We start from the raw sequence: 24488 nt of genomic DNA, 5'->3' as shown, positions 1-24488 counted from the left end.
GCAGATTATAAAACCTTCCGGATTATCGAAAAAAAAAAAAAAAAAAAAAAAGGGGCTTGAAGGGAACCTGTCAAGTACCCCGTGCCCTCCAATCCAGCAGCATTCACCTATGTGTGATTGAGCACACTCACTAACCAGAAGTCAGTTCTATAACTGATCTAAAAAAAAAAAAAAAGCCTTCATATTGTCCCCGTTTCCTATGCAAATGAGGGCTATGACTAGTCAACCCTCTTTTCCGGCAGCGCGTCTGAAGCCGGGTTTACGCTTCCCGCATGACCAGAAGCCATCTCCTAAACTTGCGGTCATGTGCAGTGCGTCTCTGACGCTGGGAAGCGTACACCCGGCTTCAGACACGAAAACTATGTTATCGCACCCACAGGGGCATGATAACATGAAAAGAGGGCTGACTAGTCTGAGGAACTAACGCCACATGGACTAGGCACAGGCCTCATTAGTATAGGGAGAGCGGAGGTTAGAGATGCTTCAGTAGGGCATTATACCTGAATGCGGTTATATAGGGCGGGTTAGGAGGGAGCGGAATGCTGCTGGATTGGAGGGCATGGGGGACCTCACAGGTTCGCTTTAAATCCTTCCTGATCAGAAGAATTTCCATTCTTGCGCTTCTGTTTTTACCTCCTTTTCTTCCAGGGACCGAAAGTTTTCTTTAATTTTCGCCTGTGAGAACTTGTTTGTTTCCTGGACGAGCCGTCATTCACTTTACCTGGATTTTTTCCCCTCATCTTCCAGTACATTAAAATGAATGGCGTCATTCAAAGCTACAACTCGCAAGAAAACAACAAGTCCACATATGGGGAAGAAAAAAAAAAAAAAAAACAAACTTCCGGCACTTGGAACAAAGGGGAGAAGCAGCTTTTACTTTGGGTCTTGTGACGAGAACCAGTCGGGGCTTTCACTCACCGTCATGAACTTGTGGAACTGCCCGTTATAATGGGTGTCTTTTTCCTTGTTGTTCGTGAACTGCGCATCGCAGAGCTGAAAAAAATGGAGACAGGTAGTAATGATATATAAGGGCTGGACCCTGGCTGATTTCAGGGGTCACATGTAGACTTCCTGGCAAGGTCGGCTCCGGGCGCTGACGGACCCTGGCAGTGGCCAGCTGCGGTACTTACATGGCACTTATGGACGACTCCCTCTTTCTCCTTGTCAGCCATGTCGATTCTGCAATTTAAAGAGACGTGGCGATGAATTCGACAGAGCGTGTGTGCCGCCATTACTAGTCCTACATCATATTAACAACCTACGACATACATCTTCCCCATAGCCTTCCAAATATGAGGTCGGCTCAGGACTGCTGGGCCAGCACTAGGCCCCGGTGACGCTCGCCCATGGGCTAAGCTCCAGGACAAGCACGGATATTTCACTAGGTACTGCAATACTGTAGGATGACACTGAGCACGTTCAAGTCCCCTAAAGGGACCGGAAAATAAAGTAAAACATTTAAAAAAAAATTAGAAATATTAGAATAAAAAACATTTAAAAATCAAAAATAAACCTTTATCGTGTAAAATATATACCGTATTTTTAGCTTTATAAGACGCACCCCAAATTTTGAGGAGAAAAATGGGAAAAAACATTTTTTTAATAAAATGGTGGTGCTTCTTATAATCCAGGCGTCTTATTGCTTACCGCTCTGTCCCCAGGGTGCTGTCGCCACCGGGCTCTGTCCCGTGCTGCGTGGGGGGCTTTGCCGTTCCATCCATGCCTGTGCGGTGGATTGCTTCCTGGAAAATGGCCGCCGCGCAAGCGCAGATGGAGATCTCGGCACTGTAATCTCGGGAGATGAGATTAAAGCGCTGAAATCTCATCTCCTGAGATTTCAATGCCGAGATCTCCATCTGCGCTTGCGCGGCGGCCATTTTCCAGGAAGCAATCCACCGCACAGGCATGGATGGAACGGCAAAGCCCGGTGGCGGCAGGCACCAGGGGACCCAGCGCGGCGGCGACAGCACCCGAGGGACCCAGCGCGGTGGCACAATAAAAGGTACATTTGCATTGTAAGACGCACCCCTATTTTCCCCACAAATTTGGGGGGGAAAAAGTGCGTCTTACAAAGCGAAAAATACGGTATATATCTCAAAATACAAACGTAATAGAAAGTAAAGGAAAAATTAGAAGGCAAAAATGATGAAATCACTGCAAACAATGCAATAAAGTGACCAAGACACGATATCGGAGGGGAGGAAAGAAACACCAAGGGCTAATAAAGCCCCGCTCTGTGGAACCAAAATACTACAGGATATGGAGGCAGACGACAAAAAGAAACCACAAATATATGGACAACACAGATCAGAATCAGCTAAACTATATCCTAAAAATCAAATCACAATATTTCTAAAAAAAAATATATATATTTAAACAATGTTTTCCAAAGTATTTCCCTCCTGCCAGCCGCCACCGCCGCCGCCGCCGCACTCATCAAACCATCAGTTCATTAGAATCAAGCGCCGGACTTGAGTGACCCAGCGCGGCCCACACACCCGCCACAGGCCTCACCTGCACCCGGAGCTCGGCTCCGTCTCCCAGTCTCCTCTGCTCGCCGCAATACAAAGCCCCGAAACTACGAGCTACAGCACACGCCCTCTGTCTCCCGTGCAGCCGCCATCTTGGAGGAGATATTCCGGTAGGAACACATTGCCGGAAGTCTCCGACAACATGGAGGACGCGCAGACATAGGGGCTGCGCACTGCGAACACGGGAGAATCGGCGCTTAGATGATGGCATAACCATGTGATCAGCCACTTTTTTTTTCTTTAAACGGCTGTTTTATTTCTTTATTTTCCCCCTCTGCTGAGCTAGACACGTTGCAGTTACGCCGTCTGAGTGAGAGAGGGCGCCCGTACGACAGAACTCTACAGAAGGTACAGCGTTGGTGGGCGTGGACTTTACAGTAACGTTCTTGCGTCATGACGTCGCGGGAGGTCGTCGTGAAGGCGCAGAGCGGAGCGGTCGCCATGTCAGCTATGAGCGGGTGAGGAGGGGATAGTCCGGGGACTGTCGCAGTGATTAACCGTCCCCCTTCCCACAGCCATACCCTCTTTTCCTCCCGCCCGTGTAGCCGGGAGTCGGCTTCTGTCTCGCCGGCTGAGCCGTAGTGGTTCTTATTGCCATGGTGGGGTGATGGGACGCTTTGTCGCCTCTTATCACATGGTTGTTAGGCCTCTTTCACACATCCGGTTTTTGTAATCCGGCACGATGCGGCGAAACTTTTAATAACCGGATCCGGTTTTGTCCCATAAGCTTTCATGGGCGCCGCATCGTGCCGGTTGGTTATGCGTCGTGTCCGGTTGTTGCCGGACACGGCATAAATTAGCCGTCCGGTATCTGCAAAAACGTTCCCTGCAACGTTTTTTTGTCAGCGCCGGACCGGCTTTTTCCACAGCGCATGCCCGGACTGTGAATGTTAACCCCACAAGTGCCCGGCGAGAGAGAGATCTCTCTCTCTCGCCGGGCACTTGTGGGGTTAACACTCACAGTGTCTGGGTGAGAGAGCGAGATCTCTCTGTGGGGTTAACCCCACAAGTGCCCGGCAAGAGAGAGATTCTCTCGCCTGGACACTGAGTGTTAACCCCCCCATGTCTCTCTCTCTCTCCACCTCCCCTCCCTTTCAGCAGCTGTCTCTCATCGGCTGCCTCTGTTCACCTCGTCCTGCGGCTCCTTTAATAATGTCCGAGCCGTATCGTCTCACCACACACACATCCGGTGTCACGGCTGCAGGCCGGATCCGGCGGCCCGGCTTTTCCCCGCACGCCGCCGGACCCCACACACCGGATGTGTGAAAGTAGCCTTAGATGTGGCAACCAAGAAAAGTCATCTGTGGGGTTTGAGGTTTCACCTTCTTTCTGGTGCGGTTATGTAACAGTCACACTGCGGTATCGCCTCCGTCACAGATCCACCACCCTCCGAGAACGGCCACACATGGTTAATGAGCAGCTCACTTTACTGCCTGCTGTAAGAGGCCTGCTTCAGGGCGGCTCAGACTAGGAGCATGCACATTACGGGGCCACACATCGCGTCTTGATTTTATTTATTTTTCCCTAGACGGAGAAGTAAATGGGACCAGCCGGGCCCTGCTACCACTGCCAGCCATCTCCTCCCCGGGGTGATGTCGGTGATCCCGCCCATTGGTACGACCATGTTCATGCTGCCTGTAGAAGAAAAGCTGCCGATGTGTGAGACAGTTAGCGCACCCTCCGGGGCCCTGGATGCGGCAGCCGCCGTGGCTGCCAAGATCAACGCAATGCTGGTGGCCAAGGGGAAGATCAAACCTGCCCAGAATACACCAGACAAGGTGAGGGGGCCCCCTGTGGCAGAAACTCATGAGCAGGGGATTAATGGATCATAAGAGGAGGGTCCTGTGACCCCTGTGGATCTGAAGTCACTCATTCAGGTGCTGTACCATCTGGTGGTATAGACCATGAAGGTGCTCGCCACTGTGTTGTAACAGGATTCAAGACCCTCATTCTTTTGCTTTGGGGGTCTCCACAACCATTGTACAGTTATCACTTAACCTATCTGATAATTTTGAGGTGAACGAGGTCAGTAACTGATTAGTTCAACAGCGAGCACCGACTAATTCTGTTTCATTACTTAGAGGTTGTCCACTACTATCCTTAGTATGGTTCATCAATGTGTGATCGGTCAGGGTCTGGCACCCTCGCTGATCAGCTGGTGTCGGCGCTGGCTGGAAGTACTCGCTTGCCAAGCTGCTCTGCTGTAGGGACTGCACATTCACCTCCTATTAATTTAAAGGACTTAGATGCGAAGTACCAAGAAGCCCCGGGCACTACAAGTAGACGGAGCAGCTCGGCAAATGAGTACTTGCATCCAATACCGATAACAGGTGATCAGGGGAGTGCCGGACCTCTTTAAATGCCAGCTGCAGGTTGGTAGGTCATGGCTGTGGGGAACATTGGGTCGTTATATTCTCACCCATATGTTGAACGGTTCTTTTTAGGTTCCGGTCGCTGTTAAACCTCCAGCCACCTCCAAAAGCAAAGACAACCTGGTAGTGGCCGAAGTGGAGATCAATGACGTGCCCCAGACCTGCCGGAATCTGCTGACCAGGGGGCAGATGCAGGACGAGGTGCGTACACTGCTCTCCAATGTTTGTCAGCGTTGTGCTAACGAACTGTTACGAGAACAACCATTATCTTGTGCCCCCACAGATCAGCCGACTGAGCGGAGCTGCTGTGTCCACAAGGGGGAGATACATGAGACAGGAGGAGAAAGCCAAGGAGCCTGGGTACGTATGAGTGGAGGATGGAGCGGCTCTGTGGATACTGGGCCGAAAAGTCAGGCTGTTCTCACCTCTTGCTACTTTTTGACGAGACAGACGATGGATAAGAGTAGTGTCACCTTATAAGGGGTGGTTGATTTTGCTGATCTCAGGGTCTAAACCCCTTGCTCTAATTTATAGGGATATTACAAAACTATATTTGTGGGTTGACATCAATGGCTTACCTTACAGATAGACACTGGGTATTGCAATCCCATCTAAGACTTGTATTGTACTGTTTGCGGTGGGAGGGGATAGTGAGAACGTTGCCCTGTTGGGTTCATTTCTCATGTCACCCTCTTTTCCATCCTCCTGGCAGGGATCGACCGATCTATCTCCACGTTCAGGGACAGACCAGGGAGCTTGTGGACCGTAAGTAGCTTGTTCTGTTCTGGTGATGCTCTGTGTGATGTGCAGTGTGACAGGTAACATTCTGTGCCGCCTCAGGGGCAGTGAATATAATAAAGGAAATCATTACCAATGGAGTGGTCACAGCCGCCACCGGCTCCAGCCCCACCTTCAATGGCGCCACCGTGACTGTGTATCACCAACCGGCCCCCGTGACACCAGTAACCCCTTTGGCATCTCCCAAGCCGCCGTTTCAGTCCGGAGTATGTATTTCTTTCAAACACAATACCCAACCTTAGAAGTAGGGGTGCGGAAAGCTCAGCTTTTGTTCTTGTCCCCTTCGCAGTTGCACTACGTCCAGGACAAGCTGTTTGTGGGGCTAGAGCACGCCATAGTCACCTTCAACGTGAAGGAGAAGGTGGAGGGGCCGGGCTGCTCTTACCTCCAGCACATCCAGATGGAAACCGGCGCTAAAGTCTTCCTGAGGGGGAAAGGCTCGGGGTGTATTGAGCCTGCGTCTGGGCGGGAAGCTTTTGAGCCAATGTACATTTATATCAGGTTTGTCAAATGTGTTGTTTTTTTTTTTTTTTTTTTTGTTTTGTTTTTTTTTAATAGAGGTCTCTGTATTGAAGAGGTGGTCCGATACCCTTCACTCCTGCATCAAGAGGTGAGTGGTGCTGAGGTCACATCCTGGAAGATTTGTGGTAGCGCAGCTTTCTTATCAGCACCGCTTGCCCCCTGATGCGGGACACTGGGCTGTGTGGGTATCACGTATGGCAGGGTTCCCCAACTCCACTCCTCAAGGTCCACCAACAGGTCATGTTTTCAGGATTTCCTTAGTATTGCCCAGGTGATAATTGCATCACCTGTACAATACAAGGGAAATCCTGAAAACATGACCTGTTGGTGGGCCTTGAGGAGTGGAGTTGGGGCACTCTGACGTATGGGTTCCAGATAATGTGCACGTCTGAGTGTGATGTTGCTTCATCTTCACAGCCACCCAAAACCCGAAGGCCTGGCAGCCGCCAAGAAGCTGTGCGAGAACCTCCTACAGACGGTAAGTGCCCAGACCTCTCCCATAGCCTCTTCTGTGGAGGGTGAAGAAAGCACAGTCTGTGCAGTGAGGCTCTGCTGATACTGCCCTCCTACAGGAAAGCATGGTCCGAGAGCAGCCGTGCTACCAGTCAGGGTGAGGGCTGACTGCGCCATGCGACACCACCAAGAACCGCCGCTGCCATGCCCAGACACTGATGTGGCGCTCTCACCCCCGAGGTGGGGTTTAGAAGACTGTGAATGGATAATTTGTATTTCTCACGGTTACCAGTTCTCTCCTCGCCATCATTAGTTTGGACTTTTTGTTGGTACCTGGTGGACCCATTTAGCACTGGAATTATCTTTAGGGCCCGATAGCGAGCAGCGCAGGGCCTCGCACAATCAAGAGGTGGCACTCTGCCAGGAATGGGGTCCTGGCTGTTCATGAATCGCTGAGAGCGCCATACATGGATGTCAGGTCTGCAGGGAATGTACCAGAGGAGACCACCCCTTTAATGGAGTAAATATTACTTTTTCTGCCCACCAGGTCCATGCGGAGTATTCAAGGTTCATCAGTCAGATGACTTCAGCTGCTTCTGTGCCCGGTACGTCATCCCGGGGTCTGGAGACCGTTCGCCCTGTCACTGCTGACCCCTCTAAGTATTGGCCGTGACAGGTAGTGAGACAGTGTCGGGCTGAATGATGGGTGGTGGGCCCACTCCACCACCTCTCCATATACACAGGACTCTTGGGGCCCCCCCAGCACCCATCCTGTGTACAATGTTATACAACCTCCTCAAAGGGGTTAAGGTTTGGTAGATCCCCCTCTGCTTTCTGTCGGCAAATGGGGTTATTCTTACCTGGTCTACCAGCCATCGTGACACAGCTGAAGCGTTCTACACTCAGGTTTAGTCCGTCCTGTGAGCTGCGACTTCAGAGCGATGCCTTGTACCTGCACTAACACATTGTAACAAACTCTCTTTCTCAGCGTATGCCCAGCCCCCACAGATATCGACTGTACCCATCCAGCCGCCATACTATGCAACAAATGGCTACCAGGCGGGGTTTCCTGTGGGTCCACCCATCCCACCGCAGCAGCCGGTGCAAGTGCCATATGTAGTGCCCACACCAATGAGCAGCCCAGTGCCTCCTGTAACTACTGTCATACCGACCATGCCCGCTCCTGTGCCCCCTGTACCAACGCGGTATCCAATCCCACAAGTGCAACCACCAGTAACCTCTATTCCAGTAAGTTACTGCGACAGCAGAATAGTGAGTGAAGCTCTGGAGTATAATATAGGATGTAACTCAGGATCAGTACAGGATCAGTAATGTATGTATACAGTGACTGCACCAGCAGAATAGTGAGTGCAGCTCTGTGGGTATAATTCACGATGTAACTCAGGATCAGTACAGGATTAGTAATGTAATGCATGTACTCAGTGATGGCACCAGCAGAATAATGAGTGCAGCTCTGGCGTACAACACAGGATGTTTCTCAGGATCAGTAATGTATGTACACAGTGAATGCACCAGCAGAATAGTGAGTGCAGCTCTGGAGTATAATATAGGATGTAACTCAGGATCAGTACAGGATCAGTAATGTGTATATATACAGTGACTGCACCAGCAGAATAGTGAGTGCGGCTCTGTGGGTATAATTCACGATGTAACTCAGGATCAGTACAGGATCAGTAATGTAATGCATGTACACAGTGAAGGCACCAGCAGAATAGTGAGTGCAGCTCTGGAGTATAACTCAGGATCAGTAATGTATGTACCCAGTGACCGCACCAGCAGATTAGTGAGTGCATCTCTTGGGTATAATACTGGTTGTAACTCAGAATCAATACAGGATCAGTAATGTTATGTATGTACACAGTGACTGCACCAGCAGAATAGTGAGTGCAGCTCTGGAGTATAATACAGGATGTAACTCGGGATCAGTAATGTATGTACACACTGACTGCACCAGCAGAATGGTGAATGCAGCTCTGGAGTATAATACAGGATGTAACTGTATTCCGTTCTTTCTTCCTCTTCAGGCTCCTATACCCTATATTGCGCCTGCCCTCTGTAAATCCACCACTACACCCCTGTTGGTACCCAACTTACCTCTTCAAGGTCAGAAGCGACGTTTCAAAGAGGAGCTTCCTGAGGAACAAGACTCGGGTCTGCTGGGTTACCAGGTGCTTTTACACCTCCATATTCGTTTGTGTTTCCTCCTCTCTGCCCCCTGTGCTCATTGCTCTACGCTCACTGACCTCCGTGGCTTTCAGCTGATTTTGGTGGGGGACGTTGTGGCCATTTCTTCCCTGCAGTATCACGTGATGGCCCACACTGGGAGGCGCTGACATCTTATTGCCCCGGTCATTGGGATGATAGCCGGGGTCTTGTATGTAGTAGAGTGGAGATGCCACCCTGGAGCCCTCTTCCTGGGGTGGGGATCTATGGGTTGCTTGGTTGCCCGCGCAGTAGCAGATGGCACCACTTCTGTAGGATTGCTAATAATGCCCCTGTGTATCTTTCTGCTCATAGCATGGACCCATTCATATGACTAATTTAGGTACAGGCTTCCCGGGCCAGAACAAAATGGACGCTCCTGCCTCTAAACCAGACACCTCGGCCTGCAAGGAGCGAGAGAGGGACAGGTAAGAACACAAGGCTTAAAAGGGCAGTGAGATGAGACTGCATGGACTTAATCTAGTTCTCAAATATTAGATTTCAGTGTGGTCCGCAGTCATCGGGGGGCAAAAGTGCTCCTTTTTACCATTCTACTCCGCCAGTACCCGTCTATAAGGCTGTGTACTATATTCACTACACAGTGTGCAGCTCACCAACAGCAAATATTAGATGTGCTGAATAGTTCATTTTTGATGTGTAAGATTAGGGGGGGTATCTCCCGCGAGGAATAATGGTTCCCACGATATGTCTATTAACTCCCTGCAGGCAGTTGATGCCCCCGCCAGGGTTGCCAGTGACGACGCAGAGGAGTCCAGAGGAGCACAGCAGCATGCGGACCTATGAGGGTGCAGATGGTGAGTGTTGAGCCCCCTCGGTAGGTGGTACCCCTGCTTCCCACCAGTTCTCAGCCTTCTCCCTGGATTCTGCAGGCTGCCGGTGTGAAGTCTTCCATGATTTTAGCTGGCCCTGTGTATATTGTGTTGCCCCTGCCGCCCGTTATACGGCAGGGGGCAGCTTGGTGCAGAGTCTGTCGTCATCTCTAACTGCATATTTTTGTATTTTTTTTGTGTCTTTTTTTTTTTTTTCTCCATTTTTCTCTTCTCTTCTATGACCGTGGACTGCGTGCCTATGCTGTGCTTGACCCGACGCGTGACCTGCCCTGGGGGAACCCTCACAAATCTCCCATATGGTTCCCGACTAATGTGTTTATTTCTCCTGAATTAATGGACCCGGGTATTTTCTCTTTCTGTCCTCCCGCCTTTGTTTTGTTCCCCTCCCCCTCTCCGGCTCTTGTTCTGTTTTTTCCTTTTCCAGATTCTCCCACCAAGAAAATGAAGGCTGATAAAACTTTCGGGCTGGTAGCATACGCTGGAGATTCGTCTGATGAGGAAGAGGAGCATGGGGGGCATAAGAGTTCGGGTTCCTTCTCTCCGGGGTGGAATGTTGGGTACCAGTATCCCGCGTCCCAGCAGCGGGCCAAACAGATGCCTTTCTGGATGGCACCGTAGCGCGTTGGCACATTCATATCCTGTAGCAATAATTCGGCATGTGCGTACACCAGACTCTCATGTGTCAGACTTTATAAGCAGGAGCAGGTAAAGAGATGACATCTGGATCCATCTTGTCCCAACTCTCCCTATCCAGTCGTTGTCCTGTCCCTGTTAATCCTACTGTTGGGCTTTGCTGGAGCTCGGCCCTTGATCCTTGTAGAGAAAAGATCGGCAGCTTTTGGCAGGCCAGTGTTGTGACACTACGGTTCCCAGCATGCTTTGATCGTCTGAGGCTGTTGGGCATGTTGGGAGTTGTCTGTCATTGTTACAATGCTGAAAGTGTAGCTACTGCGCGATTATGATCCTTAATCCTCTTGGCAGCCGCTTGGGTACCAGGAAGGAATAAAGATAGTTTTCTCCCTGTAGCTGTGCGTTTATTGAAGTGGTCGGACAGCATTGTAACGCAGATTACCTGCAGCTTATAAGTGTTTGGGGACAGGACGGTCCCCCTATGTTGCAGTAATGCTAGCTCATAAAGTGATGGCAAGCTTGCAAGGGTCATTGTACTACTATTGGGGTCCTTTACCAATCTTGAGTTCACAGATTAGCACTATGTACAGCGACGATACCTCAACACTGCATCCACTTCATGCTCGGCGAGGACATAACCAGCGATGCACCATTGTTTTGAGCGCAGAATACCTATTTAAATTGGTAAATCATAAACGTGGTAATTTTTTTATTTTTTTTTTTTTATTTGCTCAATCTTCTCGGTTGTTAAAGGGTTATTGCAGCTCTACTCACTTCTGTGTTAGCATGTGCCATCACATCTATACTAATACTGGATGGGTCACTTGAATGTTATATTGTTGATCCTCTCCCTTACTGATTCGAGTGGGAGTGGAACTAGAATATCCCTTTAAATTTAGAGTATGCTGCTGAAGAATGTAAATGTAATATGGGCGGCTTTCTAAGTTCAGGTTATGATAGGTGCTGATTTACCTGCTGGACCTTTTGAAAAGACTTTTTGGTGTGTACAACTGTTGTTTTTTTTTTGTTTTTTTTTTTTTTTTTTTTCTTCTCTCCATTGGAGGGACCCCAAATAGCTGACGAGGGTAATAACCAAAAGCCACATTGGGAGATTGCTTCCAATTGATTAGTCAACAGTGTGTTTTGGGGTTCTGTAATGAGGTCCAACCTCACTTCACGACTACTCCATTATGTTGAGTGCACCATGGCTTGTGGTCTTGTGCCAGCTGAGTTGGGTGGAAACAGTTAACACGCTCCCTCTGACACCTAGTAATGTTAAATCTTTTCCCATTAAGAGCCTTATTCTCACTGAGGACCCCTTTGCTGTACACACTTAGCCCCATGTGCCACTGATTACCTCACTCTGTGCTCTGAGTCGCCCCCTGTTATTTGCATGTTGTCATCGTGCTTGGATATTTATAGCTAAACGCCTGATCGCAGCTGCTGCCGTCTATATACTGCAGATTTGTTCCTCCTGTCTGGATCCCTCTGCGTCCATCTCCTGCTGCCTGGTGGTTCTGCTCTGTACTTTTTATGTATTTTGCTGTAAATATGGGGGGAAAATCTTTTATTGTAAATAAATGTATTCATATTCAATCTTCTGCGTCTGTGTGGTGCAGGGTAACAGGGCAGGAGTTCTGTAAATGTTGCTCATCTTGCCTGTGGCTGGCAGAGGGGTTTCCTGTGTACGTTGGCCATTTCTCTTAACAGCAGCGGACCTTGAGTGTGACGATCTGCTGCCATGAGACACGGGTCATCTCTTGCCAGGCAGAAGGTTTGGGCATTGATGTTTAGCATGCCCGATCCTCTCCAGTGATAAGTGTGAAGGGTCTCTGCTCAGGCTTTCCCTGATAAGTATGGGGTTGTTGCAAAAATATTTAATGCCAGATTAGAGAGAACCTGTCATCACATTTTTGGTCTACCAGCTTAAAATATCCTTTAATGTCACCTATGCATTACAGAACTAGTTTTAACCCCTTACCTACAATGGACGTAATATTCCGTCCATGTGACCCTGGACCTAATTCCCATGGACGGAATATTACGTCATAGCGCTCAGCGGCGCCAACGTGAGCGCCGCTGATCGCGGCTGGGTGTCAGCTAATTATCACAGCTGACACCCGGCACAATGTGTCAGGGGCGGTCACGGACCGCCTCTGACAAGTTAACCCCTTGCACACCGCGATCAAACACGGTCGCGGTGTACCGGGGGTTAAAGGGAAGCATCGGCAGGGAGGGGGCTCCCTCCGTGCTTCCCTGAGCCCCCCACAGCAGCGCAATGTGCAGCGCTGCTGCGGGGGGGGGGCTTCTTCCCTGCAGGTCCCCGGATCCAAGATGGCGACGGGGGCCTACAGGGAGCTGGCTTCCTCAGTACCTGCAAAGCGCAGGCATGAGGAAGTCTGCGTCTATGCCTGTGACAGATCGCTGATCTGTCAGTGATCTGTGATGTGACAGATCAGCGATCTGTCACAGGACAGTGATGTCCCCCCCTGGGACAACCTAATAAAGTTAAAAAAAAAAAAAAAGTGTAAAAATAATTTTAAAAAATCGCTAAATAAATTTAAAAAAAAAATTCCCAAATTCATTTTTTGGAAATAAAAAAATAAAAGTACACATATATGGTAACGCCGCGTCCGTAACGACCCGCCCTATAAAACGGTCTCATTAGTTAACCCCTTAAAAAATAAAAATAAAAAACGAAGCAAAAAATGATTTATCATACCGCCGAACAAAAAGTGCAATAACGCGCAATCAAAAAGACGCATATAAATATCCATGGTACCGCTGAAAACGTCATCTTGTCCCACAAAAAAGAGCCACCATACAGCATCATCAGCAAAAAAATAAAAACGTTATAGCACGCAGAATAAAGCGATGCAAAAATTATTTTTTGTATAAAATTGTTTTCATTGCATAAAAGCGCCAAAACATAAAAAAAACCTAAATGAGGTATCGCTGTAACCGTACTGACCCGAAGAATAAAGCCGCTTTATCAATTTTACCGCAGGCGGAACGGTGTAAACGCACCCCCCAAAAGAAATTCATGAAACGCTGGTTTTTGTTCATTCTGCATCCCAAAAATCGGAATAAAAAGCGATCAAAAGATGTCACGTGCCCGAACGTGGTACCAATAAAAACGTCAACTCGTCCCGCAAAAAATAAGACCTCACATAACTCGGGTCAAAATATTAAAAAATTATATCTCAATATGTGGTGATGCAAAAACTATTTTTACAATAAAAAGAGTCTTTTAGCGTGTGACAGCTGCCAAACATAAAAACCGCCATAAATAGTAAATCAAGCCCCCCGTTATCACCCCCTTAGTAAGGGAAAAATAATAAAATTAAAAGAAAATGTATTTATTTCCATTTTCCCATTAGGGCTAGAGTTAGGGCTTAGATTATGGTAAGGGGTGTGTTGGGGTTAGGGTTGGAGTTATAATTGGGGGTTTCCACTGTTTGGGCACATCAGGGGCTCCCCAAACGCAACATGGCGTCTGATCTCAATTCCAGCCATTTCTGCGTTGAAAAAGTCAAATGGTGCTCCTTCCCTTCCAAGCTCTGCCATGTGCTCAAACAGTGGTTTACCCCCACATATGGGGTATCAGCCTACTCAGGACAAATTGCAAAACAACTTTTGGGGTCCAATTTCTCCTATTACCCTTAGGAAAATAAAAAATTGGGGGCAAAAATATCATTTTTGTGGAAAAAAATGATTTTTTTATTTTCACGCCCGGGCGTTATAAACTTCTGTGAAGCACTTGCGGGTTCAAAGTGCTCACCACACATCTAAAGTTCCGTGGGGGGTCTAGTTTCCAAAATGGGGTCACTTGTGGGGCGTTTCAATAGTTTAGGTACATCAGGGGCTCTCCAAACGCACATGATACCCGCAGACCATTCCGTCAAAGTCTGCATTCCAAAACGTCACTACTTCCCTTCCGAGCCCCGACGTATGCCCATACAGCAGTTTTCTCCCACATATGGGGTATCAGAGAACTCAGGACAAATTAGACAACAACTTTTGGGGTCCAATTTCTCCTTTTACCCTTGGGAAAATTAAAAAAAAATGGGGACTAAAACATGTTTGTTGAAATAATACGATTTTTTTTTATTTTCACGCCCAGTCGTTATAAACTTCTGTGAAGCCCTTGGGGGGTTAAAAGTTCTCACCACACATCTAGATAAGTTCCTTTGGGGGTCTAGTTTCCAAAATGGTGTCATTTGTGGGGGGTCTTCACTGTTTTGGTACATCAGGGGCTTTCCAAACGCGACGCGTCCGATCTTAATTCCAGCCAAAAACGTCAAATGGCGCTGCTTCCCTTCCGAGCTCTGCCATGCGCCCAAATAGTGGTTTACCCCCACATGTGAGGTATCAGCGTACTCATGACAAATTGCACAATAACTTTTAGGGTCCTGTTACCCTTGCAAAAATAAGAATTGAGGGTGAAAAGCAGGGCTGTGGAGTCAGAGTCGGTGCTCATTTTGGTGGAGTCGGTATAAAATGGTCCGACTCCTAAAATATATAATAAATTGGGTACAGTAGTTCAATGCAGAATGTGCTGAATATTTTTTCATAGGAATTTGGGAAAGTCATGAAATGTCCTAGAAATGGCTGTTCTATTCCTGATGTAAGGCTACATTCACACAGCATTTTTCCTGCGTTTTTTGAGGATACGTTTTTCAGTTGCAAAAGCAGATCAGCTTTTTAAAAAACCGCATCACCTGAAAGGTTTTTGAGCTCATAGATAATGTTTTCAATAGCAAAAGAAGATTAGAAATCTGCTCTATCTATATATCCATTTATCCATATCTGTCTATCCATATCATATCTGTACCAAAAAGAATGAAAGCCGGGTAGCACACAGACTAACACTCCTTTTATTTAGCAACAATCAGGTACACCTCATAGCTGCCCAAAAGGACGCCCAGGACAGGCATTGCTCGTCTTCAGTAACATCAACATCAACTGATAGTTGGAATAAATAGACTGCATTCATCACCACATCTTAAGGTGCAGGCTTTATTTTCAAGTGTAGGGTTGTGAAGTATGAGGTTCTGCAGCAGCTGAGGTGTGCAGCATAAAATTCTGCGGAACAGTATGAGGTTCTACCCCCCCACCCCCCCCCCAGGTTTGATCGTGGCTACGCCCATAGTGTGAATGTAGCCTGAGGATCTAGGCTTTATCTTAGCCGAGATAAGTCAGTGTGTGTGTGTGTGTGTGTGTGTGTGTATATATATATATATATATATATATATATATATATATATATATATATATACACACTCACATACAGTATATATAATATATACACAGTACAGGCTAAAAGTTTGGACACACCTCAAAGCGTTTTCTTTATTTTCAAGACTATGAAAATTGTAGATTCACTCTGAAGGCATCAAAACTATGAATTTAACACGTGGAATTATATAATTAACAAAAAAGTGTGAAACAACTGAAAATATGTCTTATATTCTAGGTTCTTCAAAGTAGCCACCTTTTGCTTTGATTTGTGCTTTGCACACGCTTGGCATTCTCTTGATGAGTTTCAAGAGGTAGTCACCGGAAGTGGTTTTCACTTCACAGGTGTGCCCTGTCAGGTTTAATAAGTGGGATTTCTTGCCTCATAAATGAGGTTGGGACCATCAGTTGTGTTGTGCAGAAGTCTGGTGGATACACAGGTGATAGTCCTACTGAATAGACTCTTAGCTGCTTTTTTCTTGCCATAATACAAATTCTAAGTAAAGAAAAACGAGTGGCCATCATTACTTTAAGAAATGAAGGTAAGTCAGTCTGAATAATTGGGAAAACTTTGAAAGTGTCCCCAAGTGCATTGGCAAAAACCATTAAGCGCTACACAGAAACTGGCTCACATGAGGAACGCCCAGTAAAGGAAGACCAAGAGTCACCTCTGCTGCGGAGGATAAGTTCATCCGAGTCACCAGCCTCAGAAATCGCAGGTTAGCAGCAGCTCAGATTAGAGACCAGTTCAATGCCACACAGAGTTCTAGCAGCAGACACATCTCTACAACGACTGTTAAGAGGAGACTTTGTGCAGCAGGCCTTCATGGAAAAATAGCTGCTAGGAAACTACTGCTAAGGACAGGCAACAAGCAGAAGAGACTTGTTTGGGCTAAAGAACACAAGGAATGGACATTAGACCAGTGGAAATCTGTGCTTTGGTCTGATGAGTCCAAATCTGCGATCTTTGGTTCCAACCACCGTGTCTTTGTGCGACGCAGAAAAGGTGAATGGATGGACTCTACATGCCTGGTTGCCACCGTGAAGCATGGAGGAGGAGGTGTGATGGTGCTTTGCTGGTGACACTGTTGGGGAATTATTCAAAATTGAAGGCATACTGAACCAGCATGGCTACCACAGCATCTTGCAGCGGCATGCTATTCCATCCGGTTTGCGTTTAGTTGGACCATCATTTATTTTTCAACAGGACAATGACCTCAAACTCACCTCCAGGCTGTGTAAGGGCTATTTGACCAAGAAGGAGAGTGACCTGGCCTCCACAGTCACCAGACATGAACCCAATCGAGATGGTTTGGGGTGAGCTGGACTGCAGAGTGAAGGCAAAAGGGCCAACAAGTGCTAAGCATCTCTGGGAACTCCTTCAAGACTGTTGGAAGACCATTTCCAGTAACTAACTCTTGAAGCTCATCAAGAGAATGCCAAGAGTGTGCAAAGCAGTAATCAAAGCAAAAGGTGGCTACTTTGAAGAACCTAGAATATAAGACACATTACTCTGTCGCCTCATTGGGGGACACAAGACCTTGGGTGTTATGCTTTCTGTCCACTAGGAGGCGACACTATGCTTAATCTGAAAAAGATTTGGCTCTGGCTCCTCCACAGTATACACCCCTGGGCGGCATCCGCCTTACCTCAGTTTTTGCTTAGTGTCGCAAGGAGGCACACCATAAGAAGATTCTTCTTGACACAGATGAAGAAAAGAGGGTCTCTCTGAGACTCCCGACATGGCTCCCTCCTCGGTCCTCTTTTTAGCGGTACCCGGTTGAGGTAGAGATGGCTCTTCCCCATGTCGCTCCCTCCCCAGCCCTTCGGGTGCATGGTTCGAGGTCGAGAACCCCCCTCCTTCCCCAGGCCCTGGGCTTTTTGGTTTGAGGCTGAGGTGAGGAAGAATTCCTCCTGATGGCGGTGAAGCGCCCTCCCTAACCCCCTCTAGGGATGTTAGGTTGAGACGCCACAGGTAGGAGCTGCGTTCGCAGCGCTAACTTTATTGTAGCCCCAGCACTGCTGTGGTCTGCTATGGGGCCGGGGGCTGCCATATTTGGGCCACAGTATGCAGGGATTCCTGTCCCTGCGGCAGCGTCAGCCCTCTAAAGGGGTCAAAAAGACCCTTCACAGGGCTGCGCTGCGTATATAGGGGCGTCCGGGCGATATGGCACTCATCCGGGGGGGGGTTTTGGTTCGTTTTCCGCCCCCCTCCAGACTACCGCGCCGCTCTGGAGCCCTTCCCGGGCAGGATTTTGTACTTTAGTCCGTGGCTTCGGCCTAAGCCGAAGCCGCTGCCCTTGTTACCGCCCCCGGTAACCTCAGGGAAGACAGCAGCGCTGCTATATTACTCAAGAACGCTGCACAGTCTCCAGGGGGCGCAGAACCGAAGTTTTTCTGCTGGCGCCGGATCTAGGAGCACACCGGTGGGGTAAGGCACAGCAGGATAATATCCTGCTGTGGACGCAGACTCCCTATAGGTTCCCTATAGCGCTCCTCTACATAGCCACCCCTGTAAGGTTTTTGGTCAGAATAACCTGCCGGCACTCAGTGCACTATGTCGGTCTCCAGGTCCGAAAGAAGAGAGAAAAAAAAAAACAGGTTTATCTGCTGTTACGCAGTCTGTTCAGCCTGCAAAGCCAATCTTCCCAGTGGCAACATGCACCGTACTGCTAGAGTTTTTCCCAAAATGCTGGGTCAGTGCCCCAAGAGGCTCCTGTCACTGTTTCAACTCCACTGACATGCCGGTATGGGCCGCATCTATGTCACAGTCCATAGATACGCTGACTTCCACATTGCTTCAGGCTATGCAGGGTCATATCCCAGCTATAAGCGGACAGGCAGTCCCTGGCAATGCTAGTAGTGAACGGCCCCATAGGTCACATTCAGCTACGTCCTCCCATGGCTCACGGTCGTCCTGCTCTAGGCAGAGACACCGTAATTCTAGGTCTCCTAGACCGTCTCGTTCCAGAGACGGGCGCAGCAGATCTCCACAGAGATCTTCGGGCATGGAAAAGCGGAGGTCCAGATCTCCCTCCAAGCAACGCCTCAGCGATGCGCAGGATTCAGAGGGCATCTGTGACTCCGAATCAGAAAAGGAAACATAGGAGTCTCAGGCTCCTTGTCCTCCTAGCAATACAGCCCTAGTTGAGGACATTATCACTTCTATTCATCGGGTGCTGGTTTTATCCGATGCTCCCCAAGAACCCCCAAAACATAAGATCTGTTTTGAGGGGCCCCTGAAGTCCCTAAAGTTTTTTTCTGATCACCCAAGCTTTCAGGACATCCTTGATAAGCATTTTTCGCAGCCTGCCAAATAATTCGCCAACCGTAAATAAAACCATAAAAAAGGGCTAGATAGTCTTTTTTTCTCAAAAAGACCAAGAAGTGGACAGATCCACCGGAAATCGATCCCCCTATCTCTAAGCTTGCAGCACAGTCTCTCCTCTCACTGCCAGATAGCTCAACCCTGAAGGATACAGCAGATCGGCAGGTTGAGCGCATGGCTCGTTCAATTTTTGAGGCTGCAGGAGCCTCCCTGGCTCCCGCGTTCACCTCAACGTGGGCAGCCACGGCCATTCTGCTATGGGCCAAAAGATTGCAGGAGAACCTCCAAAAGTCTGCTCCTCAGATGTTCGATCAACTAGTTCAGATAGCGGTGGTGGCAGATTACATACGCCTTGCAGCTTTTGATTCTGCAAGAGGCGTAGCAGGTATAGCAGCGAATGTAATTACAATCAGACGTATCCTCTGGCTGTGAGAATGGGAAGCGGACGCGTCTTCAAACAAGCCTCTTACGGATCTCCCGTACGTCAGTGGGAGATTTTTTTTTCGGGGGAAAAATAGACAAGATGATTTCCAATGCCACGGGGGGGTATAAGAGTACCTTTCTTCCCCAACCGCAACCTAAACGTACGTTTAAGCGACGTAACCAGGCTAGGTTCCGGTCTTTTCAGAACTCCTCAGGCTAGGCCGCTTCACGTCCTTCACAGAATTACAACCGTTCCCCCTCACAGGGACAACCAAAGGACAGCAGAGAGGACGGACAAGAATTGGCGGTCAACATCAGGCCAGGCAAAGCCCAAAGGAGGGAAATTCCACAATTTCTCCTCGTCATGACTCACGAAATACGGAAGACACCCCACCTGTAGGCGGTCGACTTTTAATCTTTCAGCAAGTCTGGCTGCCTATTACAGAGGACAGGTGGGTCAAGGAAATAGTGTCTCTTTCTCCTTCAAGCAGGAGTCATAATACGGGTTCCCGAAAACGAGAGATTCCGAGGACTCTACTACAACCTATTCGTGGTTCCCAAAAAGGAGGCAGCGTTAGGTCCAGGAATTGGCCGAACGCAACTCAAAAAGTTTGTAAGAGTTCGGCAGTTTCGCATGGAGTCCCTTCGATCCATCATTGCGGCTATGGAACAGGGAGAATATCTCGCATCCATAGACATACAAGAGGCATACCTGCACATCCCTATTGCGCCTGCTCATCAAAGATCTCTCAGGTTCACAATAGGGCAGAATCAGTACCAGTTTGTGGCTTTGCCTTTCGGATTAGCCACGGCTCCCAGAACATTCACCAAGGTTATGGCAGCCACCATGGATGTCCTACACTCCAGAGGCATAGTGGTCGTCCCATGTCTGGATGATCTACTCATCAAGGCACTTACTGTCAAAGACTGCGAAGACGGCGTCTCAATCACGATCAACACACTAACTCATCTAGGCTGGCTAGTCAACTTTAAGAAGTCGTCAACTACTCCCGAGTCAGTCACTGATCTTCCTAGGGATCCTGTTCGATACCTCCAGGGGTCTGGTACACCTTCCCAAGGACAAGGTACAAGCTATCCGCTGTGCAGTTCGCATGTTAATCCACATACCTTGCCGATCTCTTCGGTTTGCCAGGAGACTCCTTAGCAGGATGGCAGCAGCAATGGAGGTGATACCATTTGCCCAGTTCCACCTCAGACCTCTTCAACTAGCCATTCTCAGATCCTGGGACAGGAACCCTTTCTCCCTCGAAAGGGAGTTCCGACTGACGGAGTCAACCAGGAAATCACTGTACTGGTGGCTCAAACCACCCGTACTGGCCAAAGGAAAATTCTTTCTTCCCAGTCGATGGAAAGTCCTGACCACCGATGCGAGTCTAACAAGATGGGGTGCAGTGCACCTACTTCACAGGGCACGTGGTCTCCAATAGAAGCGACCATGCCCATCAACATTCTGCGAGCTATCTTCCTGGCGCTAAAAGTTTTTTGCCATCTGCTGAAGGCCTCACATCAGAGTGCAGTCGGACAATGCCACGGCAGTGGCATATGTGAACCACCAAGGTGGGACTCGCAGTGCCCAGGCAATGAGAGAAGTGGCGCGTCTCCTTCGCTGGGCAGAAAACAAGAAATCAGTACTCTCAGTGGTCCACAGTCCAGGTGTGGACAACTGGGAAGCTGACTACCTCATCAGACAGGAAATGGACTCGGGGGAGTGGTCTCCATCCCAAAATCTTTCGTCGGATCTGTTATCGCTGGGGGACTCCGGACTAATCGCATCTCATCTCAATGCCAAGGTCTCCATTTTCATGGCAAGGACACGCGGTCTGAGGTTGCTCGGGGTGGATGCACTGGTTCAGGACTGGACTCAGGTCCAGCTTCTGTACATTTTCCCACCTCTTCCCCTGATGGCCAGAGTCATGAGGAAGATCAAGCAGGAAGGAGTTCCGACCATCCTAATTGCGCCGGACTGGCCCAGACGTACAAGGTACGCCGACATCCTTCAGCTTACAGCAGACACCCCTTGGCGTCTTCCAGACCGTCCCGATCCCCTGTCTCACGGCCTGTTCTACCACCAGAATTTAGGGACTCTCAATTTGATGGCGTGGTCCTTGAAACCTGGGTTTTAACCCAGGCAGGGTTTGCTCCAGACGTCATTAGAACCATGATCAGGGCACGGCAACCAGCTTCCGCCAAAATTTATCATCGTACCTGGAAAACGTATTTTACTTGGTGCGACTCTCGCGGGAGAATTCCGTTCCCTTACTCTCTTCCGTAAGTTCGTGGTTTCCATCAATCAGGTCTGGACGCCGGCCTATCCTTAGGATCGCTTAAGGGTCAGGTGTCAGCGCTTTCAGTGCTCTTTCAGAATCGTATTGCTTACAAACCACAAGTCAGGACGTTTCTTCAGGGAGTCTCCAGATTGGTCCCTCCTTACAGACTTCCACTGGATACGTGGGACCTTAATTTGGTCCTAACTGCTCTACAGGCACCTCCTTTTCAACCTCTTAAGGAAGCTCCACTTCGAGTTTTATCACAAAAGGTGGTCTTCCTCGTGGCAATCACCTCGCTACGCAAGGTGTCTGAGCTGTCAGTGCTCTCCTGCAAACAGCTTTTCCTATTCTTCCACCAGGACAAGGTGGTTCTCCGGACAGTTCCATCCTTCCTTCCAAAGGTTGTGTCTGATTTCCACCTCAATGAGGGCATCTCATTACCGACCCTTTGCCCGGCTCCGGTTCATAGAGTGGAGAGGGCCCTGCATACTCTTGACCTTGCCAGGGCATTGCGTATGTGTGTGTCTAGGACTCCACCCTTCCGGAAGTCTGATTCCTTTTTTTCCTTATTCCAGAAGGCATTCGCAGGGGTTTACCGGCTTCAAAAGCTACCCTTGCCAGGTGGATCAGGTCCACCATCCATGACGCCTACCGCCTAAACAATTCTCCTATTCCGGCCGGTATCACGGCACATTCCACACGGGCGGTAGGAGCCTCCTGGGCCATTCGACGCCAGGCTTCAGCACAACACGTGTGTAAAGCGGTCACTTGGACTAGCTTACACACGTTTACAAAACAATACAGTGTGCATACTCAGTCCTCAGTGGAAGCGAGTCTGGGTAGACGGGTACTGCAGGCGGCAGTGTCCCAAGTCTAGGGACCTGTCAGCACAATGTTTGTCCATTGCTTCCCACCCAGGGACTGCTTTGGGACGTCCCAAGATCTTGTGTCCCCCAATGAGGCGACAGAGTAAAGGAGATTTTTGTGTACTCACCGTAAAATCTCTTTCTCTTAGCCTCTAATTGGGGGACACAGCTCCCACCCTGTTGCCCTTGCGGGCTGTTATTATGTTGGGTACTCATATTGTTCCTTGAGCTGTACATAGTGGCCTTTGTTTATAGGCTTGGTTATGTTGGATTTGTTATCTCCTCCTACTGCTTGGGTACAAAAACTGAGGTAAGGCGGATGCCGCCCAGGGGTGTATACTGTGGAGGAGGAGCCAGAGCCAAATCTTTTTCAGATTAAGCATAGTGTCGCCTCCTAGTGGACAGAAAGCATAACACCCAAGGTCTTGTGTCCCCCAATTAGAGGCTAAGAGAAAGAGATTTTACGGTGAGTACACAAAAATCTCCTTTTTCAGTTTCACACTTTTTTGTTAATTATATAATTCCACGTGTGTTAATTCATAGTTTTGATGCCTTCAGAGTGAATCTACAATTTTCATAATTATGAAAAAGAAAACTCTTTGAATGAGGTGTGTCCAAACTTTGGTCTGTACCGTATGTATGTAATCGATATTATACAGTGTATTACATATTTACAATTTATTAGTTTTTTGTGTTCTAAAGTTGTATTCCAATAAATAGATATTATGTTCTAAATATCTTGATTATTGTATCATAGAAATGATTAAATGTCTGTTCACATTGTGCTACAATAAATTTTTCACTTAAATATAAGCAATATATTTCGGAGTCGGTGTAAGGGAAATTGAGGAGTCTGAGTCGCAGGTTTTGCTTACCGACTCCACAGCCCTGGTGAAAAGATCATTTTTGTGGAAAAAATATGATTTTTTTAATTGTACGGCTGTATGTTATAAACTTCTGTGAAGCCCTTGGGGGTTCAAAGTTCTCACCACACATCTAAATAAGTTCCTTAGGGGGTCTAGTTTCCAAAATGGTGTCATTTGTGGGGAGTTTCCACTGTTTTGATACATCAGGGGTTTTCCAATCGCGACATGGTGTCTGATCTCAATTCCAGCCAAAAAAGTCAAATGGCGCTGCTTCCCTTCTGAGCTCTGCCATGCGCCCAAGTAGTCGTTTACACCCACATATGGGGTATCAGCGTACTCAGGACAAATTGCACAATAACTTTTAGGGTCCTGTTACCTTTGGGAAAATAAAAATTGGGGGTGAAAAGATCATTTTTGTGGAAAAAATGATTTTTTTTAATTGTACCGCTGTACGTTATAAACTTCTGTGAAGCCCTTGTGGGTTCAAAGTTCTCCCCACACATCTAGATAAGTTCCTCGGGGGGTCTAGTTTCCAAAATGGGGTCACTTGTGGGAGGTTTCCACTGTTTAGGTACATCAGGGGCTCTCCAAACGTGACATGGCGTCCGATCTGAATTCCAGCCAATTTTGCATTGAAAAAGTCAAACAGCGCTCCTTCCTTTCTGAGCTCTGCCATGCGCCGAAACAGTGGTTCCCCCCACATATCAGGTATCAGCGTACTCAGGACAAATTGCACCATAAACTTTGCAGTCCAATTTCTCCTGTTACCCTTGGTAAAATAAAAGAAATTGAACCTGAAGTGTTTTTTTTTGTGAAAAAGTTAAATGTTCATTTTTTTTTTTTAAATATTCAAAAAAATTCCTGTGACGCACCTGAAGGGTTAATAAACTTCTTGAATGTGGTTTTGAGCACCTTAAGGGGTGCAGTTTTTAGAATGGTGTCACTCTTGGGTATTTTCTATCATATAGACCCCTCAAAGTGGCTTCAAATGTGATGTGGTCCGTAAAAATAAAATGGTGTTGTAAAAATGAGAAATCGCTGGTCAACTTTTAACCCTTATAACTTCCTAACAAAAAAAAATTTTGGTTCCAAAATTGTG

The 24488-nt window shown here is 48.1% G+C and overlaps 2 protein-coding genes and 1 non-coding gene across 10 annotated transcripts in view; 2 read left to right on the top strand and 1 right to left on the bottom strand.

The window, feature by feature from the left end:
• LOC141082950 (uncharacterized) overlaps positions 1-2652 on the bottom strand; it is an 80035-nt gene extending 77383 nt beyond the window's left edge. For all 4 annotated transcript variants that reach the window (XM_073567028.1, XM_073567031.1, XM_073567030.1 and 1 more), the window contains exons 1-3: positions 2515-2652; positions 1131-1179; positions 919-993 (exon numbers count right to left, since the gene is read on the bottom strand). In XM_073567028.1, the coding sequence (XP_073423129.1) occupies positions 919-993; positions 1131-1172 (117 nt within the window). In that variant the 5' untranslated portion in view covers positions 1173-1179; positions 2515-2652. The remainder of the gene's footprint in view (positions 1-918; positions 994-1130; positions 1180-2514) is intronic.
• Positions 2653-2739: 87 nt separating this feature from the next.
• On the top strand, positions 2740-11976 carry KHDC4 (KH domain containing 4, pre-mRNA splicing factor). Of its 5 annotated transcripts, none has more exons than XM_073567033.1 (14): positions 2740-2879; positions 4060-4309; positions 4976-5104; positions 5187-5263; positions 5616-5668; positions 5744-5907; positions 5991-6202; positions 6641-6701; positions 7224-7281; positions 7665-7924; positions 8722-8865; positions 9215-9327; positions 9626-9714; positions 10175-11976. In XM_073567033.1, the coding sequence occupies exons 2-14, from the start codon at positions 4124-4126 to the stop codon at positions 10366-10368; spliced, it is 1740 nt and encodes a 579-aa protein (XP_073423134.1). In that variant the 5' UTR covers positions 2740-2879; positions 4060-4123; the 3' UTR covers positions 10369-11976. The 5 variants fall into 5 exon arrangements, 4 of the variants coding, with proteins under 4 accessions (XP_073423134.1, XP_073423133.1, XP_073423137.1 ...); XR_012230616.1 differs by having other exon boundaries at positions 2832-2989; positions 9243-9327; positions 10175-10234; XM_073567032.1 differs by having other exon boundaries at positions 2832-2989.
• On the top strand, positions 6734-6862 carry LOC141083115 (small Cajal body-specific RNA 4). The gene has a single exon (XR_012230651.1).
• Positions 11977-24488: the final 12512 nt, after the last annotated feature.

The sequence above is a fragment of the Dendrobates tinctorius genome, unplaced genomic scaffold, assembly GCF_039654945.1.
Source record: "Dendrobates tinctorius isolate UK_male_01 unplaced genomic scaffold, ASM3965494v1 ptg000019l, whole genome shotgun sequence".
In the NCBI taxonomy this organism is placed as follows: domain Eukaryota; kingdom Metazoa; phylum Chordata; class Amphibia; order Anura; family Dendrobatidae; genus Dendrobates; species Dendrobates tinctorius.
The sequence above is the reverse complement of the archived record's forward strand: the minus strand, read 5'-3'. Positions and strand labels throughout refer to the sequence as shown.

Bases quoted from the DNA above. Each gene is read 5' to 3' on its own strand.
- KHDC4 (XM_073567032.1), top strand. From the start codon at position 2,925: ATGACGTCGCGGGAGGTCGTCGTGAAGGCGCAGAGCGGAGCGGTCGCC. The intron at 4,310-4,975 runs GTGAGGGGGCCC...GGTTCTTTTTAG, and splicing joins CCCAGAATACACCAGACAAG to GTTCCGGTCGCTGTTAAACC. The intron at 9,328-9,625 runs GTAAGAACACAA...AACTCCCTGCAG, and splicing joins AAGGAGCGAGAGAGGGACAG to GCAGTTGATGCCCCCGCCAG.